The 15,364-nt window shown below is 50.1% G+C and overlaps 1 protein-coding gene across 1 annotated transcript; it reads right to left on the bottom strand.

Annotated features, from left to right (window-relative positions):
* Positions 1-2,133: 2,133 nt before the first annotated feature.
* Positions 2,134-3,891, bottom strand: LOC142043553 (potassium voltage-gated channel subfamily A member 3-like). Its single transcript, XM_075054854.1, has one exon. It carries the CDS (start codon positions 3,889-3,891, stop codon positions 2,134-2,136), a length of 1,758 nt encoding a protein of 585 aa, XP_074910955.1.
* Between the last annotated feature and the right edge of the window lie 11,473 nt (positions 3,892-15,364).

The raw sequence follows: 15,364 nt of genomic DNA, 5'->3' as shown, positions 1-15,364 counted from the left end.
TTTCCACACACTTGGGAAAGGTATGACTCGCACAGGTTGGGGTCAAATCTCTTTTTGTCATAGGAGGTATTTAACAGTGTCCCTGTGCAGTATGCTACCTTGAAGGAATCTTGTTTTATTTAACCTAAAACCCAGCAAAACAGAGCTGGAGCTGGAGCCAAGGCGCTTGAGGCTGAGCAGCCAGGCCCTGCCTTCAGCCTGCTTCGATGGCAGGGGTCAGACTTAAGCATTAAACCACTGCAAATAACCTTTTTAGCATAGAATTGAAGACATCCAGCTCAAAAAAGTAGCAGGGTTTTCCTCCTATGCATAGCACTAAAAAGCAAAGTGAAAAGCAAATAAAATCAGAGGAGCTATAGCATGTTATTCCACTTTACCTAACGTGTGCAAAAATACCCGAGAGCAGCAGGGCAAGCTAAAAAATAACACTAAGCAGTGGAAAACACAAGGTTTGTTTCAAAAAAGCCACATTACTTTATGATGCTATTAAACTTTGCCCCGTGCAAAGCTCACCTGATCCCATCAGATGTCCTGTGGCCCCTGGTGCACACATAAAGATGAAGCCGGTGTATTTTCCCCGGCGGAGTTTTGGTTACTTTTCAATCCTGCTCTTTATAGCTCTGTCCCCCTTGTTTCAAAAAGCTGCCGAGGTTTCTCAGCCGAGCTTTCCTGCTGGCTGCTCAGTGCCATTTCACACCGGGTTTGGGGAAACCGCTGGGTTTTGCATGGCGCAGGGGGAGCGCGGGGTCGTTCTCGGTGGAGCGGGTGCTCGTGTTTGCAGGATGAGACTCCATCCCCAAATTTCACTGCCAAGGTGTGAGCTCCTCTGCGAGGCAGAGGTGGATTTGTGGTGTACTTATTGCCTACGGGCGCTTTATTCGGCACCGGGGAAGCCGTGGCAGGGCCGTGGCCCGGGAAGGGGGTGCCAGGATGGGGTCGTGTAGCAGGGCAGAGCCGCGGTGTCCTGCGGGATGATGGGGCTGGAACCATCTGGAAAGGTTTTTTGCGAGAAGAGCGAGGACCAAGGGGGATGGGAGAAGGGATGCCATGACAACCTTTGGGGGTTTCCCAGGAAACCAGGGTCGTCATGGCAACTGCATCACTCCGGTCCGAATTAGTGACTTCCGCTGGAAGGCGTGTTCGCCACTTTAATCTTCTTGCGATAAGCGGCTGCATCTCTCCCAAACGCATTGCAAAAAAAGGAGGAAATATCCCTTTGTCTCCAGCTGGGTGGGTTTGAGGCTGCACAGCCACGGCGAGGAGCCCGTCACGGATCCTGCATCCCCCGGTCCACGCCAGCATCGCTCCCTGCGCACCGTCGGCTCCTGAAACCGTTCCATTTTGCCTTTCGCCTCCCTTCTCCCCACACACAGACCCACTGCACGGCCACAAATTTGACGTTGGATGAAATAATGCCGTAGGGTTACAGGGGAAGGGAATTAACAATGGAAAAAAGGGCTTTTTCTTTTTTTTTCTATTTAAATCAGCACTGATTGCACGCGGTCTCTGACCAGATTAGAACTCGATAAATGATCTAATGGGGGAGAAAAGGGAATCTGTGATGTGCCTGTAATGGCACACCACATGTTTCAATATTAAGCGTCATTTAACAGTGTGGTAACAGAGACTCTCTGCAAAATTAAATGCTTGTTTCCTCCCAACCCCCTTCCAGTTCGCTCTGCAACATGTTTTCCTCGTCTCCCCACCCAACCCAGGGTTGTTAATCCAACAAGTGAGCTTATGTGATGGAAGGGAAATCGGCTACACGCTGCCTTTAGGGAAGAGGGGGAAATTCAGGAGCAAAGCGAGAGGTCCCCAAAGCCAAGAAAACAAAAGCAGCCCTGCAACATGTTGCAGAACAAACACCTGTTTCGACGGTGAGTGTGTTTTGTCTTCATCTTCTCTTTACCCTTTAGCCGTCCTCTTCTTCGGAGAATTTTAAATCCTTTTTTTGGATCTTTTGAAAGGAAGGATCTAAAAAAATAAACGTATAAAAACGAGGGCACACACAGACCGACGATGGTGCATGTTCCACACAATACCGAGTACACAGTCACTTTGCATTATTATTGTTACTATTATTTTTTTTACCGCATCCTCAGATTTTGTTGCTGCTTGTTTGGTTTTGTTTTTTTAAACATCTGTAAAGACCTTTTTGATGTTCACACAGTTGGGATTGTTTGTGGTTGTGCAGTTGCCTGTCTTAAAGGCAGCCTGTTTGAATGCACTGTGGTTGATTCCCCCTTCCTCAATCACCATGTACTCAGACTTGCTGAGGGTGGAATTGCTGCGAGCCTTCCTCATCTCCTCGCTGGACGAGAGGTGCTGGCAGCTCCCGACATGCATGTATTGGGCTTGCTCCTCACCCTCTGTCTCCCGGTGGTAGAAGTAGTTGAAATTGGAGACTATCACAGGCACGGGGAGAGCGATGGTTAGCACCCCTGCGATGGCACAGAGAGACCCCACAATCTTGCCCCCAATGGTGATGGGGTGCATGTCTCCATAGCCCACTGTGGTCATGGTCACCACTGCCCACCAGAAGGCATCGGGGATGCTACTGAAACCTGAACTGGGGTCATCGGCTTCTGCAAAGTAGACGGCACTGGAGAAGAGGATGACACCGATGAAGAGGAAGAAGATGAGCAAGCCCAGCTCCCGCATGCTGGCCTTGAGGGTCTGCCCCAGGATCTGCAGCCCCTTGGAGTGCCGGGAGAGCTTGAAGATACGGAAGACCCTGACCAGCCGGATGACTCTGAGGATGGCTAAGGACATGGCTTGCTGGCCGTTGCCTTGCCTCTCAGCCAGCTCGGTGCCCAGTGTGATGAAGTAAGGAATGATGGCCACAATGTCAATGATGTTCATGATGTTCTTGGAGAAGGTGGCCTTGCTGGGGCAGGCAAAGAAGCGGACCAGCAGCTCGAAGGAGAACCAGATGATGCACAAAGTCTCCACCACAAAGAAAGGGTCAGTGAAGGACGACACCATGGAAGCAGCCGAGGACGAGGAGTTGGTGAAGACATCAGGTGGGAGAGGGCCACCGCCTGTCCCGAAGGTCCCCCCAGTTCCCTCATAGTCATGGTCATCCCTGAATTCAGGCAGAGTCTCCAGACAGAAGATGACGATAGAGATAAGGATGACCAGGACAGAGACGATGGCAATGCCTCGGGCCGGCCCAGAGCTCTCGGGGTACTCGAAGAGGAGCCACACTTGGCGCTGGAACTCCTTGTCGGGAAGCGGCCGCTGCTCCTCCCGAATGAAACCCTCGTCCTCCCGAAACTTCTCCATGGCCTCCTCCCCTAGCTGGTAGAAGCGGATCTCCTCGGAGAAGATATCGATGGGGACATTGACGGGTCGTCGGATGCGCCCACCCGACTGGTAGTAGTAGAGGATGGCGTCGAAGCTGGGCCGGTTACGGTCGAAAAAATACTCGTTGCGGAGGGGGTCGAAGTAGCGCATCCTCTTACGTGGGTCCCCCAGCAGCGTCTCGGGGAACTGTGCCAGCGTCTTCAGCTGGGTCTCGAACCGCAACCCCGAGATGTTGATCACCACCCGCTCACAGCACTCGTGCTCCCCACCACCCGCGGGCTGGCCGGCAGGGACGGCGGCCGGAGTCGGGGCGTGATCGTAGCGGTCCCCCCCGAGCAAAGGATGAGGATGCTGCGGTTCTTCCAGCAAAGGGTCTCCGCCGCCGCCGCCTCCCACCACGGTCATGCTGCCTTCCTCCCCTTCTTCACCCTCTTCTTCTTCTTGGTCGGGTACCGGCTGGGGGGTGGCGGGGGGCAGCTGCTCCGTGTAGCCCAGGTTGTGGTGGCTGCTGGTCGAGCCGCCCCTCGGATGCCGGCTGGCGGAGGAGGCAGCCGGAGAGTAGAGCAAGCTCCGGCGCTCGTCCATAAAGGTGTGGGGCGGAAGGGGAAGGGGAGGGGGGGGGGATCGGAGAGGCGGCAGCCGAAGCCTCTTCTTCCTCCTCTTCCTCCTCCTCCGGGCGGAGAGGGAGAAACAGCCGCCCAACTCCTCCAGCGGCTGCTGCTGCTCTGAAGAGCTGAGGCTCTTCTCAAAAAATCCGCCCCCAGCGCTGGCACCGCCTCGCTCAGTCACCGCTCCCGGAGACACCCACCAGCACCCCCAGCCCTGCCCTGCAGCCCCCAGCAAGCCGCGGGCACCCCCGCCCCGACCCCTGCCCGGGGGGGCCCAATCCGTACCCCCCACCCAGCGACACGCCGAGGGGCTTCGGTCCCCTCCCGGAGAGCATCCTTTGATGCTCCGCGGGTTACAAGCAGGGAGAGTTTTTTCCTGGCAGAACCGCTGCCTAGAAAGAGTTTTTCTGCCCTTCCCCGGGGAAGGTGAAATGTAATTTTTATTATTAATTTTGGGGTTTGCCTGTTTGTTTCAAGTCACCGTTTTAAGCCGCGGCGGGGCTGTGGGTAATGGAAAGCAGACCGCGGCGGCTGGAGCCGCCAACAGTTGTTTTGAATCAGCGTTTCAGCTAGTGCTGGGGATTTTTTTTTCTCTATAGGAGAGGGAGACTCTGTGTGTGTGTGTGCATGTGTCTGTGTGTGCCCACGTGTGTGTGCATGCGTGTGTTTGCACACGCGTGTGTGTGCATGTGCATCCCCCCAGCAAAATAAACAGAGAAGTGAAGCTGAGCCAGCCCTCGACCAAGGCAGCTTCAGTCTGAACCCAAATCAGCTTTTCAGACTTTCCTGCAAGAAAGCCAAAAGACTCCACATTTTTTTTCTTTCTCCCTTCAATTGATCTTCTTATGCAAATAGTTCCAATTTTGGTCAAAAGGGACTTTTTTAAGGTGAAAGCCTCCTCTGCAGGAGCCCAACACTGGAAAACACTCCATTCCCTGGAGATGTGCATCAGGGACAACCTCCGATCTCTGCACCCAGCTGTGTCCCCTCAGTTCCCCCAATGGGTCCCCATTTTCTCGTCCCCCCCCCAACAGCAGAAGCACTTTAATCCCCAGTCATGTGCCAAGCAGGGTTTAGGCAATTCAGGGAGTTCCCGGTTTGGGAAAAAGCCCAACCACAAGCGTAGGGGAGAGGCGAGAAGGGCGACCACACCGCCGTTCCCATGCTGGCTGAGTGGTCCCACCATGAGGGAATTTAAAACCCCTCCACCAGCCGCACTTTAGCTCATCACCGTGGTTATTTTTAACCAGCACAGCCTACAGAAGGTAGGGAGAAAAACAGATGAAAAGATCAAACTTATTTATACTTTAAATTAGAAACAAGCTGTACAAAATATACAAACCTAGGGGGGGAAAACAACAATAAATATTGGTGTAACAGCTGACTCCAGACTGCGAATGGCAGATTAACAGTGCAGACGAGGTCTGAGCGAGCCAAGCCCACCTTCCTCTTTGCTGACAGAGGGGAAAAAACCCTCTGCCACTAGAAATCATGGAGATTTCCTGGGGAAATAAGCCTCAGCTAGGTCCTGTGCATGAAAAGGTGGACCTGGCTGCAGGACCTAACCCAACACAGCCTTTAGGTGAGCTGCCCGCTCTGCTTCCATCCCCACCAGCCTCCCAGTGCTGGCATGGCCAATGCTGGGTTTTTCACACCAGCACTAAGGCAGCAGCTCTGTGTGGCTGTTGGAAGACATTCACCCGCAATCACAGGCAGGGACACCCATTTCCAGACCATGTCACCTTGCCCCAGACTTGGACACGTGTCCCTGGTTGCCACCTCCATCCTTGGCTTTAAGCCCCGCTTTTGAGTCCCGTTTTGTTTGAGGCTGCAGATCTCCTGGCATGAGGGACTTGTAGCGATGGGTCCCCAGTCTTGCTCTCCCATCATTCCTACAGCAATAATAGTGGTAACCATCAACATGCTCCCAGCAAGAGCATCCACTCCTCCTTTCCAACATACAGTATCTCCCAGACATCCCAAAACCCAGATAAAGGAAGAAGCAAAGCCCTGGAGCATCATTAACCTTTCAGCTGCCCATGTTGCTTGTAGGTTGAGAAAAATTCCTGGAAACAACAGTTCACATCCAAGTTTGAGGCTCTATTTTCCACAGGTTTCATGGTCATGAAATAACCATCAACTCCTCACTACATATATGTGTGTAGCACTTCAAGACTTGCCTGGCTCATCTCTTTCCTCTGCTAGGATTTCTGCCAATAAATCACTGTCATCTGGTCTAAGGGAAACAAACAAGGCTGCTTTAAACCATAAACATTTATTGATGACAAAAGGCTTGAGGCAACAAGGCCTAACTTCCATAATTGCAACAGTTTAGTCTGGATCTCAGGCAGGGGCAAACTCTTTGGAAATTGTTGAGAGACCCACAGACCTTTGGGATGCTGCTAGGAAAAGCCCTTCCCTTAAAACCAGCATGAGGATTAAGCCCTTACCCACCCACCCCCCCCCCATCAGCCGCAACACAGCAGCATTAACCCTTGAGCTCCAGGCAGCTTTGGTCTGGCACCACGCTGGCTCAAAGGATTTGTCCGGAGGCTACAGCCCAGCAGCCCCAGGCACTGCGTGGCCTCCTGGCCCTGTTTACTCTTCCACTGCTTCCCTGTAATCCTATCAAAGCCAATTAAGCTGTGCCAGGCAAGCAGCATCGTTGCAGGCAGAGAGCAGCCGGAGCGGCAGATCACCTCCTCCCCAGCAAAGTCCCCTCAGCTCCTTCCTTCTCGTGAGGTCCCCAGCCAAGGTCTGGTTCAGCGTTGGGGATACAGCAATAGCATCACCTCCAGCTTGGCATCACCCACCTCCAGCCCCACGCATGTTCTCCGGAGGGGTTTGTATACAGGCACTGCACCAAGCCCAAAATTTGTCAAGCAGCAACAGAGGTGGCCTAGGTCACATCCCAAAACCAGGAGGTCTGAGCACAAGGGCAGAGGCAGGGGAATAAAAGCCCAGGGGAAGGGACATCTCTGTGATGTCCCACCTGGCCAGCGCCTTCCTGCGAACTGGGAGCTCGCTGTGCAAGGTGCAGTATCAAACCTGCTCCTCAAGGCTGTGGCTTTTCTGTCTAATGCAAGATGTCCCAGTCCTCCCTCTGCAAGTTTCCCTCTGCTTTTTCACCCAGCTCTTCTGCTGCATCTGGTCTCAACAAACTTAATTTTATTCCTAAGGGCCATTTAAGAAATCCCCCTGTGCAATGATCTACAGGCTGACCTATAACATCAGATGCAGTTTCTACAAAGAAGCAGGGCAAGCATCATTCTTTTGCTCTTTTAATGGCCTTCTCAGGGCAGCTTTCCAAGCAGATGGGGACACACAGCTTCCCTCTTCCCACAGCCAGACCTGGACCATGAAGGGAAACCCCCAGCATTCCTCCCCAGGGGCACATGGGCTGCACAAAACATCTCAGGACCTTCACCCCAACCCTCAGCTATTCCAGGCATGGGGCTGCCTTAGCACCCTGCTTCCACCTTGAAATATTGCATCCTTCTTGCTTAACCCCACCACCTCTCAAGCAGCCTTTTGGGGTTGTCCTTCTCCCACCAATCCCTCCATTGCCCCCCGTTAGCACCAGGCAGCTGGGCAGAGTGGTTCAGCATCCAGCCTGGCTGCTGCAGCAAGCGGGATCTCACCCACTCCCCCCTCCCGCCAGCTCTCCCGTCCCTCGTGTTTGAATGGGAAACCTGCCTCCATTGATAAATCTGGGACAAATCTGCTATTCTTTATTTCGGAGGATCAGAAACCTTTCGGCACAAATGCTGTTACAATAATACCTTAATGCGCTGTAAATGTATTGTCTCTCCTCCCACAGCGGGGAACATGCAAAGCCCCAACTGCTACATCAAGGCAGCGCAGTATTAACTCACTGGCGAGGTTTCTCATGTCATCTCAGAAACATGAGCTCTACCTCTGCTGCTCATAACGTGGACAAACGTTACAGATAAAGGCTCAAGGTTGTCACTCGGGTCACTAAGCATTGCCTGAAATCTCTGCAGACGGGACTGCAGAGGACCGTTGGCATCAGACAGACATCAGCATCAACCCAACTTTTCAAGGTTAACTTGGAGCAATCCATACACTATACAGCTAAAACATACGTTACACAGCTAAAACAGATGAATGTATGCTCTAACCCTGCTCTGCTTAGTTTGCTTCAGCCAGGTTCAGCTGCTTGCCCTCCCTGTAGCCTTCAACTAGTTCTTCCCTTCCAGATTATCCCCAATTTAATTATGATTATTTGCTTGGCAGCTGGGGAATAAGTTGAACAACGCGACCCCTGCCTCCACACTGACCAGTCCTGCCATCCTCACCTTCTCCCTTGCGGAGACAGGAGGTGGGAGCATCCCCGCAGTCCCCGAGGCTCACACCCTTCCAGGACAGCTGTGATGTTATCCCAACCTACACCACACTGGGGTCACTGGCCCCATTCCCAGAAATCAGGCATCGCATCTCGTCTCCTCATCAAGCCACAAAAGCATCCAGTGAGGGTTACACCTCTGGGGTAACAGCTGTGTAAGACAAATTCTTCATTGATGCCACCCAGGGAGACAGCAGGAGGGATTGGAACTGAATCTTGATTTCCCAGGATGAATTTAGTGCTCTAACTCTGGAGCACACAGTCCCTATTCCTGTCCCTGTCTTAGTCAGACTCCGGGTGTAACTCAGTCATGGAGTGAATCCTTCAATCTCTCCGTGCCTCAGTTTCTCATCTGTACATTAAGAGAATATTTCTCGCCTCCCACCTAGAATCTATTTAAATCCTACACCAGAAGCCTTTCGCTGTGCTCATGGTTGCAGAAAATGAGAAAGACACTGAAATTTGGAAAAGGGAGGAAAATTCAATGCTGCCTAAATACTGTGGCTTGCTTAGCCCTTAGCACAGGTGAAGAGCATCGCTGCGAGCTCCGTAGGGATAACTGATGCCTCTCTTTAACAAGGTATTTAGCACCAAGCACAAAAGGACCCCGAACACTCTGGGATCCTCTCCGACTGCTGCAGTCCAGCTACCGAAGGCAGCACGTCTTTAGAGAACAGTCATTACTGTTAATAGATTGGGGGAAGTGAAAATTGAACTGCTAACCCAAAATAACTGAGCATGGACAGGAGCTATTTTTCATATGGTTTTTTTCTACAGTGCTGTGGATTTAGCAAGAGTATTACTTGGTCAGCAAAGAACAAGATTTGGTGGCTAAAAAAGATCAGCCAAGTTACTCTGCATTGCTCCGTTATTTCACTCAGTGACTCCGTTGGCTATAACAGAGCTGCCTGAGCTAAATCCCATCCAACCCTTTGGGGATATAGGGGTTACAACTCAGGATATAGTTAGACCTATTTTAATATCCTAAAACTATGATTAACCGGGTGAGATTATGGTGGCCAAACAATGTTAATGCAAATTCTACTGTAATGGGGATCATGTTCCACAGCCTTCACAATGACAGCAAAATGATACCCAGCGACTTCTTATGCAGCTCCTGTTGCACGCCATTATTTTGTCATTAAGGTATAAGATTACATTGACAAAGCAATTTAACCACAAATCCAGGGAGAAAACAGGGCAACGTTACTGTGTTTTCATTATGAAGGTAAAAATGTCCGCAGTAGTGGAAGACGACCTGTATTTCAGCGATGGGGAGGAGGAAAGCCAGAGGACTCCTTGGGGACTCGAGGCAATGTCAGGAGAGGAACGGTGCCAAGTCGGACACACCCTCGGCATAATGACACGAAAGCCCCAATTTCTGGCAGCAAAAACCATTGTGCAGGCGAGGGGTGACTGCTCACCCCCTGAATAATTTATTCGACGGATGTCACTTCTCGTCGGAGTTGGTGACAGTCACCCAGCGAGGCGGCACGAGGCAAGGCGCAGCCTTTGCATCCTCCTTAAGCTGAGCGAACCACAATGCTATCCCATGGCAGCGAAAACTCTTGCTATCAGCCCCTACAACCAAATCCAACAATGGCTCATCCATCTAAATGAATGTGGTCGGAGCAGTTTGCCCTAAAATACAGGATCAGTGTCTTCACAATAGTATTTTAAGTTGAATTTTCAGAGGCTGCTCAAGATATTCAGGGTGAATTGGTGCCTAACTCCCTTTGGCTGCACGAACAACTCTGTTTTTAAGTAATATGATCTTGTTTTGCATAGAAATACTGGAGAATCTATAAGCCACCATGGGCCACAAAGCACTCCTTGTACAGGCTCAAATGCTTATTTTTAAAACATGTAGTCTCCACCTTTTCCCCACTCTTTAGCCAGTTATATTCAGAAAAACAAATCGCATCACAGAAATGAAGTGATTTTTCCTGTGTTGGGTAGCTGGGATGGAGCCTGCCTCAACCCTCCTCTGCCCTGGCACCAGGCACAGCAGCCTCCCAGCAATTAGATCAGTGGGAGCTGGGCAAGGAGGAGATTTATTGAGGGCACTGAGCTGTCTCACCCGAGCACAGGATCCCCGTGACAGCCGCTGTGCTGCCTGGAAAGCAGGCAAGGACTTTCCAAATGGTTTTTGTCTCTTGGATTTCTCCACCCTTCCCCAATCCTCCCGATTTTTTCATGACTTTTCATTTGCCAGTTCAGTGAACATCGTGTTAGAGGCAAGAGATGAAATCTGAGCTTGAAGGAGTTTGATCGACACAGCCCCAGAGCAAATAACGAGGGATGAGAGACATTGCCATCATGTTGTATTCAAGTGGGACATGACTTCCATCAACTACACATCTTTGGCATCTTTGGGGAAGACCCATCATTTAGCAGATTTAGTGTCAGTAAGGAGCTAGCATGAGGAATGCAGCTTAATGCAAGCATCAATACATTCAGCCTGGGGACAAGCCAGCTTTTAGAGAGCCAGGCTTGTCCCCAGAGCATCCCAGTCCCCTAAGGGCTAGTGGGATTGGGGGAGCCTGACCCAGCTCTGGGTACCCACAGCCCCCATGAGACTATGCTAACCCAAAAAACCAAAACAAGGAAGCTCTCTGGTTTCCACCGAAATCACACGATAGATTTTGCCAGAGGTGTAACTGCTGGTGGTTAAAATGGGGAAGACGACAGACAGGGGATAGCCAAGAGGGGACAGAAAAGCCCTTTTGTAGGTCATCACGTTTCACCTTCTAACAAACACAGGAGCAAACTCACTATGGAATAATTACTCTGAAGCCATCAAAATTCCATTAGAGTTTAATAAAGTCAAGGGAAGAAACAGGGTGGCTGCCTGGCTGCAATTAGAGGGCCACATGACAAAGACAAGGATGCTCCACTGAGCTGGATCCCCCAGTGACACGGTCCTCGGGTTTTCGGTCTCAAAGGAAATGACTAAATAGAAAATTAAAACTTGCACAGGTCACCAGGCAAAACACATTACTGCAGCCGTGGCTTCCTGGCTTAAGTTAATTAGTTAATGTTTGTACAGTGCTTTGAAACACAAAAACCCCTCTGCATTAAGTGCTAATATTGTCATCATTTGCTTTCTAGCTGACAATCCAGGTGAAATTCTCTTCTGCCTGAAGGCCCTTCTGTCTGTCCTCCCCATCTTCAAGTGCGTTTAATCCTCCATCACCAGTGCTGGGAACTGGTTTGTTATAAAAAGCCCTCCCTCAGCTATAACATTATATGGGGGTCATCTTCTGCAGGGGAGACACATTTGCTCATGGCTTGCAGTTTGCAAACACAGGCAGTAAGTTTGTTTGCATTTAGCTGTAACATCTGGATGCTGGTAGATCTGCATTTAGCTGTAACATCTGGATGCTGGTAGATCTGCAAAGCCTGCAGGTAAAGCTGGAGCTCCTTAATGCTTCCCAGCCATTAGGTAAAGGCTTCATTTCTAGCTGGGAAACCCAAACCAGCAAAAATTTGGAGCAAAGGAATTTGTGCAGCATCACAGGGAGTCTGCAGGAGAGTTGGAAGACCTGAGCTCTGCAGCTCAAACTTGTGATTTATTTTTAAGCAGATTTCCTGCTTTTTAGCAACAGCACTTCTTCTCCAGGAACCCCCTTCTTGCACAGCCTGTTTCTGAGAAACCCTGAAATCCTTCTTCAGAAATACCCTTGTATCACGGGGTGTTCGCAAGGAGGAACACACCAAAAATGGTGTGAGGGGTAGCAGATGAGTCACTTTTTTGTCTTCTTAAGCCCTCTCATTGGGACCAAGGGGTGCAATGCTGGGTGACGGGTGATGGGTGACACAGTCCTGCCAGGAGATCACCTATGGGTGCCACAGGGGCTGACCGATGTCCTTTTTGGCAAGAGCTAGTAATAACAAACAAGATCTGCTAATAACGCAAGATTTCTCAAATGACTTTTCTTATGCAACCTCCAAAGCAAAAGTGAAAGCCACCACGTTCCTCTTTTCCATTTCTCTAAGCCCCAAATAACAATATAACCAATCTGGGGATGTTGTCTTTGGTGGGGGGTGCTTTCTGGAGCCTGGCTTTTTTTTTTCTTTGATCTATTAGGAAAAACAGGTCCTTGCTCAGCTTGGGGACACCAGGAAGGCTGATCTGCTCTGTCACCTGTGACAGTAACCCCAGCAACAGCTCGGCTGCCGGCAGAGGCAGGAGAAGATGCTGACTCACTGCCTGCTTCGCTTTCACAGCTCACCCTTCATAAAAAGCATTGCTGGAAGAGTCTTGCTATTCCTTTTCTTTAACCCTCCCCTTAAAAAAATAATTAAGAAACCTCAATTATAAATGAACACATGAAAAAAAATATCAGTGAATTTCAAGGAAAAGTTTAATTCCACAAAGGAATTCATTTCAGTTCAAAAGGCAGTGCCCACCATTAATTCGCTGAAGTCATTACAAACAGAAATGACTCCCGAGACGGAAGGTTTTGCTGCAAATATAAATCACTGAATTATTAACAGCCTGGAGATAACAAGAAAGGGGAAGAAACTTGAGAAGGCCTTCTTAAAAGAAGAATTCTCCCCTAAATGACTGAAAGTCTCCTCTCTCTTTTCCTTTGACCTTATTTGCCTGCTGCTTGCTTTCTTTTTTAATGCAAATCTTGTTCTTTCTCCACTGCTTTGTTCCCCTTCCTCTCTTGGGGAAGCACAAAATGAGACCCAGAGCAGCCAAGAGAGAGGAAATCAGTTGACTTCGCCTCTTCTCACAGCTTTTCCTCCTGGTAAAGTCATTTTGGCCAGAGAGCAACGGGAACATAGTGCAGGCAGAGCATGGAGATGCTGGCGGGAGTGGGACCCAAAGGGAGCTTCCAGCATCTCAGGGAGAGAGGGAGTGGGGAGGGAGCTGAGATGTCATGGGGGTCCCCAACAGGACACACTTCTGCAGCTGCCCCCTTGGGAGCAAAGCTATGTGACACCCCTCCCAATAAATAGTGAATTTGACAATGCTTTTTTAATTGCCAGGATTTATTTCTGTTTTTCATTCGTCCATCATGAGGAATATGTCTAGGTACCCCCAACTAGCTGTGAAGCTGCCCGGATGGTCTTGCCAGATGTGGTCGCGTCTGGGCTGGGTTCCCTCTCCCCCTGACCCCAACTCCTGCCATCCAGCAGCAATGGAAGACCCTCACCTTTCACTCAAAGTGTGAGTTTCCAGCCCTCAGGCAGAGCAGAGCCAGCAAAAACCCTGCACAAGATATTATTATTATCTTCCAAAAACCTCATGAGGTGCCTGATGATTTCGGGGAGGGGGAAGAGCAGAGGATGAGATGTGACTCACGGCTGGGAAACGCACGAGGGTGGCAGTGCCTGTTAGAGAAAAATCAACCCAAAAGATCCCTCCTTGCTCAGCAGTTATCTTAAGCCAGAATTCAACAGGGAAATCCTGCTGAATCTTCCAATTTCTGCAACATACACAACCACGTTCAGCACTGCAGGAACCCAATGATGTCAGAGACCAGGGCATGTGGATAATGGGGGTCTGGGGATATGATGGGATATTGAAGAAGCTCCGCTGGCCATATAGGCCCTACACACACCTTTCTTCCCAGTTCACCCACATTTGGGTGACAACCATCACCTATAGATAAGCCTCCCTAGGAACCCCTATGCCATAAGGCCAGGTCCCTCCATCCCCAGGAAGCAGCCCCTGCACCGTGGAGATGCTGCTGGCAGGTCCAGCCTCCTCCTTCTGCTCCTGGCATGGAAAATGGGTGAGAAAATGTGTTTTTCACCCCATGCCCTCTGCAACAGGGTTTCAGGCTGTACCTGCCTGTGTCTATTGTCTGCCACCTGCCTTACATGGGAGCTTTTAATAGCTCCATTATGGCAGCAAAGACAGTGCAAGGCATCTCTGCAAAGCTGAATTGGAAATGCTTTTTAATGAGGATGATTCACGGCAGCTCCTAGCCCCAGTGTCAGCTGCGGCACTGCGAACGGGGCGCTGCCTTGCACTGACATTTCATCAGGAGGGAGCTTGGAAGAAAAGCTTACGGCTACCAGCATCTCGCAGTTTTTTGCAGCGTGGAGGAGAGACTGAGGTTTGGACCGGAGGCTGTTCTCTGCTCATCTGAATCTCCAAAGCAAAGAGGTAAAAGGGGTTTTTGAGCTCCCAAGTTTGCAGGAATGCCCCAAAATGTAATGTGAGCAATACTGCAACCACCTCCTCCACCAGCCCGACTCAAGGAGAGGGATAAAGACACAGACCAGGGACAGGAGGAGATCCTGGTCCTATATTTTGGAGGCTGCTTCATCATTTAAAGGTACCTGAACCACAAATCAGGGTCAGGGAAAAGCCAGGAGGTTTGACCACATCTGGGTCTGGTTTAGCCCATCATTCATTATTCCATTAAACAGATGACTTTGGGACTATTTCCCAAGGTGATGCACAAAATTTGGGGGAAAAGGGACTAAACCCCACGTCCCCTCGTCCCTGAGGCTCTGCAATGCCCTTGGGGAGTGGTGCCTCAGTCTCTCCATCTGTAAAATGGGTTGCAGGTACTGACCTTCCTTGGTGGAGTGCCTTGAAATCTAGGGAAGACATGGTTAGAGTGGTGATTATAATTATTTACACCACCCCAATGGCATTTTAGAGCCCATTGTGGTTGTGTCTGGATTTCTAACATTTGTTAGAAAGAGATAAAAGCTTTTTTTGCTGGTCGGTCTGAAGACTTTCAGGCTCTCTTTGATGTGCTGTGGCTAATAGCCCCTTCATTTGATTAATTTTCATTTCTGCCACCGGTCTTTAAGAGCTGCCACACAGACTTTGTGAATGGATTGGAAGAGACAGAGCAGCGATCCCCACTGAAAGCTGCTCCAATTCTCATTAATACAAATCCCTGCAGGGCAAACTCCCAGCCCTGTGTTCATGTGCGAGGAAGCCAAAAATAGCAACGTTTATAATAATAATAAATAACAGGGCGGGTGCTAGAAACCATGAAGTGCCTCTGAAGGATTGTGTGTGTGTGTGAGTCTGTGCGCAGGAAGGTCCCAAAATGCAAGTGACAGCAATAATCGAGGCTTTTGTCAGAGCGTGAGTGTTAGGAAT

This window comes from Buteo buteo, chromosome 23 (assembly GCF_964188355.1).
Source record: "Buteo buteo chromosome 23, bButBut1.hap1.1, whole genome shotgun sequence".
Lineage (NCBI taxonomy): Eukaryota > Metazoa > Chordata > Aves > Accipitriformes > Accipitridae > Buteo > Buteo buteo.
The sequence above is the reverse complement of the archived record's forward strand: the minus strand, read 5'-3'. Positions and strand labels throughout refer to the sequence as shown.